A 5050-nucleotide genomic window follows, 5' to 3' on the forward strand; every position below is an offset into this window, starting at 1 on the left:
TGAAAAAGGGAAAAACCCAGGACCTTGTTAATCTCACAATATCAAAGCCTCGGCATTGCTGCTTAAGAATCACAAATGATAATGATAAACGTTATCAAGCACAAAACTTTATAATCACTAAAAAGGACTGACCATAGTGACATTAATGATTCTTAAATATCAACGTCAGATTATTTCAATTCTTAATTAAAATTGTATTAGAAGGTACAAATAGAAGGGTTCGGTCAAGTGAAAATTACACATTGCTTAACATATTGGGGTATGAGATTTCAAAACAACCCTACTTGCCACCTCTTTTTCCCTAAAGAACAAAAACAACAGGCAAAAGCTAAAGATAAACCTTGGAACAAAACATGCGCATAAGATTGTCCTTATCCATGCTAGACTAACATTTTAAGACTCTACTAGTTTATCTGTAACTCTTGTCCCAAGCAATGTATATTGACCCTTAACATCTATTCGCATTGCCCAATCTAAAAGCTTGCATGTGCTATCAACATTCATAACTAACTATTATTTATTGTCAAGTAAATCAATATCACAAAAGGCAAATCTGATGTTAAGAAGCATCCCTTAACCAAACAATTCATGTAAAATTAGACTTTTTATTTACTTTTACCCGTGCTTTCTGTTTTTCTCCCATTAATATAATTTTTTACCTTGTAAGTTTTGACAATGTATTGAACTTTCATAAAATCTCACACGTAATAATTAAATTTAATTTATTCTTACAACTCTCTTTCATAAGGCTATTAGTCCCATTTTCATCAGGGAAAGCACAAACACTTTGCCAAACCATCTGCATGTATAAATTAACGAAATTCTAACCTCCCTGTCACCGGATTAGAATGTGTAGAAAGTACTGTTATTTTGTACCAGGTATTTCAAGCAAACACAGGGGTTCCAGATCCTTCAGAAGATGAGGGCTGCAAGGCTCGAATGCGAATGTCATATTTTGTATGACTGGGCACTTTGGAGCTAGGAGATGACTCTGCTTCGTCTGACACAAGAGGAAAGGATGTAGTGTAGCCATTGCATGCGTTTCCAATATGGTTGCCACACTTGCGACAAAGAAGCTTGGTTCTTCGGCGAAACAAACCCCATGAGTGCTTATCAAAATGCGGCACACACTGAATTTCATCAACCTGGGTAAATCTGCTAAGATCAATATTGAAGAATGATATAATACCTCGCTTTATGGACTTCCCATATTTTGATCCGATGGATGAGGTGTTTCGGTTAGAGGAGGATAGATTCAATTCATAACCACAAGTACCACAGCTGCCAAATATATAAAGAAAAGATATTGTAATTTTAACAACAAAAATATACAACCCAGATTCATCGCAGATAAATCGTCCCCAATATTAAGCTTGGTCTTTAATGTCACTTCAACAATTAGAATGATCAGGTTAAGAATACATTTCGAAGAATACAAGATTGTCAGCACAACTAATCATGTTCAAAATATACGTATTTGCATCCACAAAATAATCACATTACAATCATTTTTTATCATTCAAACTTCATTATTTTTGTCTGCTCGGAAACAAGGATTTTTTCCATATAAAAGAACTAGTTTAAAGTGGAATCAAGCATATGCTACGTACCTAACACATGTTAGTAGCATTCATATAATATAGGATTAAATATGTTTTTATCCCTTAACTTTTAATGAAAATTAAAATTAGTCATATTCGAAACTTTGATTCAATTTAGTCCTCCAACTTTAAAAATGCATGATTTAGTTATTTTAAACAAATTTTGTTAAATTTACGTTTCAAAATAGTTTTTTAGCTAACATCGAAGCAAAAATATATCAAAAAGTGTAAACATCTCAAATGCTAAACATCTCAAATACTATCGTGAAACGTGTTTGAAACATTAAATAAAGTTAACAAATTTTGGTTAAAAGGACTAAATTCACACATTTCTAAAATTGAAAGATTAAATTGGACCAAGATTTCGATGACTAATTTTAATTTTTACCAAAAGTTAAGGGAAAAAAACATATTTAATCCTATAGTATAACAAAATATAACAAAGGCATACAAAATATACTTTTTTTTTTCTTTTGTATTTCAAAGTGCTCAATGTTAATTTATTACTTACACAACTACTCAAGATTTCATGAGATCGAGAGCAAGCAACCCATTTCTTTCCCATGTAAAGCATATCATCCGTTTCAATTAAAAACGATCTTAAACGCTTAACATATCCAATTATCAAACAGTCCACAACATATAAAAACTTGATAATAGAGACAGAAGCAAACAACTCTAATTCCAACCACTTTCAAGAGTAATACGTCATGAACACTACTATTCAAGCTCACTTTCTCAGTAGATGCAGAAAATCTAACAATTCAGATTTTAGATTATAGTTTCAGAACGGTCACAATCCTTAATATTATAAAAGATAATAGACAATTGCACAAATGTAGCCAAAATCGCGTTCCCAGAAACCTCAAAACTTTGCAATCACAAACCGTTTTTAAAACTTTGCTTAATAAGAAAAAAATAGAAATATCTTTTATCTTGAGGAGAGGAAAAAGACTCAGTAACTCTCAATCTCTCTACAATGATCAAGTAAATCCTACTCGTGAAAGTGACTGAGAGTACCCAATTTAATCCTCTATCACCAATCTGAATTCTCCTCTTGAAATTAATAGAATGAAAATGTCCCTTAAAATTAAGCTACTTTAATGATCACACTATATGGGCTGAAAATTAACAATGAAATTTTACAAATTAAAATAATATAATAACAAATAAAATCCATATCACGATCGACGGCGCAGAACTGTTTCCCAAACAATTCGATTGCGATTCACCAAAAAGAGAATTTAACCTAAAAAGAGAATTAACGAATTTAAGGAAAGTGCGATGACGACGAGATAGAAAGCGAACCTATAACGGACATCTCTTTGAGAGGAGCAAGATTGGTAGGAGTAAGTTCGGTTAAAGTGACCGTCTCGTTTGAATACGGAACCATCCATCACCTCTTAGAGTTTCCCAGCGGCGGCGGCGGTGGAGGCGGAATGCGGAAGAGCCACCGTGGCGGCGAGGGGCCAGTGAAAGAGAAGCCAATTCTTGGAAATTTGGTTTCGTTCGGTGAGCAGCGTGCTACGGAGAATTTGGAGCGCGATATTAACCGAACCCAACCGAACACGATCGATACGGTACCGTTTTGTTTCGGAATGGAAGAAGAAGATGATCACGATGACGGAGATGAAGCTTGAGTGAATGAAAATGGATTTAGAAGTTTTTTTTTCTTATTATTTATTATTTTAAAATATTAGTTATTTATTACTGTGTAAGTTGATTTTGTTTTTTAAACCGCGTGGGGTAAGTTAAAAGGATTATCAGTTGGGCCCGGTGTTTCGTACCGGTGTATGTACTGTGCTTTATTTTGTTTAGGTTAAATATTTTGTTGGTCTTCCTTTTTTATCAAAATTTTAATTTGTTGTTCATATTTTTATTAGTCTTAATTAGGTTTATATTTAAGTAAATCAGTAAAAATTAGATTATTTTTGTTAGTATGGAACTTATAATACATCGATACTTCAATTTGAGTCACGTATCCGTATCCGACATGTATCATGTCTGATACTTTAAGATACCTTAACGATACTTACTAATGAAGTATCTAATTTATAAAATAGTAGTACACTACAATAAAATCTTTGAATAATGACCAAAATTAGTGACAAAATATAATTAGTCACTATATAGTGAATAAATTGACAACTAAAATAGTTCCAACAACTTATAATCGGTCTCTAAATTGATAATTAAAATAGTTTCAATGATGAAAATTGGTTTTTAAATTGGTCACTAACATTAGCTACAAGGTTTTGACTACCAAAATAATTGGTCTCTAATTAGAAAATTTGGATTCATACATTATAAATCATATATTTATTATGTTTGTAAAAAATATTGTACACTTTTCATTATTCATATATGACGTATCTACCACATCATATCCGATTAGTTTAAAAATTAATGTATCAACGTATCGGATACGTGTCGTATCCGATACACGTATTGTATCTGTGCATCATAGTATGAAACTAACATAATTAAGTAGGTGCCACGCGTCAGCTCCTTGTTTTTTATATTTTTTCTTTATTTTAAAAAAATATTTTTTTTTTATTTTTTTAAATATTTATGCCATGTATCACGTTTGTAGTATGTCACGTGTCAATCTAATACGGTGACACGTGTCAAATTATTGTATGAATCTCAATTTGATCCTCATATTTGTTAATTTGATTTGATTTCAGTTCCAAATATTTTTAAAAATTTTCAATTTCTTTTGCTCCAAATTTCGAAAAAATTTAATTTTTATATAGATGTTATGATAATACTTTTATTACAAGTGATATTTCTATTACATATTTTAAACAATATTAAATTTATATTCTACATTAAACTTTATTTAAATTTTATTTTAAAATTATAAATATATAGATTTATAAATATTTATTCGAAATATTTGTATAACATTAAACATCAACAATTTTTTAGAGTTGGCTTAAAAATAATGTAAAATTTTAAAACAATTTTATAACAAATTAAAATAAATATATTTAAAGTTTTAATATTAAATACACTTAATACTATTAAAATATTTAATAAAAATATCAATTTTAATAAAAATAATCATAACATTATATAAAAGTAAAATTTGGAGTCCAAGATTGAGCATTAGAGTAGTAGTATTTTAAATTGGGCCCATTATTTAGGCATTGCTTTCATAAATAGTAGGCTAAATAAACTTGACCATTGGATTTTAATTGGGCTAATCAAAGCCCAATAGGAAGTATAGGCTGAGACACTCCATTCACCACAAGGGAGGTGCGACTTTGGCTTGCCAATGAGTGCCATGACACTTGTCACGCATCCAAGCTATAATGCGCTTCCAAGGGTCAAGAGAGAGACTTATTCTCCAAGACTTACATTTCATTTCAAACACCATTTCATGTGCATATGCATTAGTGACCTTCTCTTCTATAAAAGAGTCCTCTAGCAATTTGTAAAGTTTA

The 5050-nt window shown here is 30.9% G+C and overlaps 1 protein-coding gene across 1 annotated transcript; it reads right to left on the reverse strand.

Annotated features, from left to right (window-relative positions):
* Positions 1 to 667: 667 nt before the first annotated feature.
* Positions 668 to 3272, reverse strand: LOC114193375 (uncharacterized protein At4g08330, chloroplastic-like). The gene is made up of 2 exons (XM_028083140.1): positions 2910 to 3272; positions 668 to 1281 (listed from the first exon to the last, which is right to left on the reverse strand). Exons 1-2 carry the CDS (start codon positions 2996 to 2998, stop codon positions 885 to 887), a joined length of 486 nt encoding a protein of 161 aa, XP_027938941.1. The 5' UTR covers positions 2999 to 3272; the 3' UTR covers positions 668 to 884.
* Between the last annotated feature and the right edge of the window lie 1778 nt (positions 3273 to 5050).

Source organism: Vigna unguiculata, chromosome 8, assembly GCF_004118075.2.
Source record: "Vigna unguiculata cultivar IT97K-499-35 chromosome 8, ASM411807v1, whole genome shotgun sequence".
Taxonomy (NCBI): domain Eukaryota; kingdom Viridiplantae; phylum Streptophyta; class Magnoliopsida; order Fabales; family Fabaceae; genus Vigna; species Vigna unguiculata.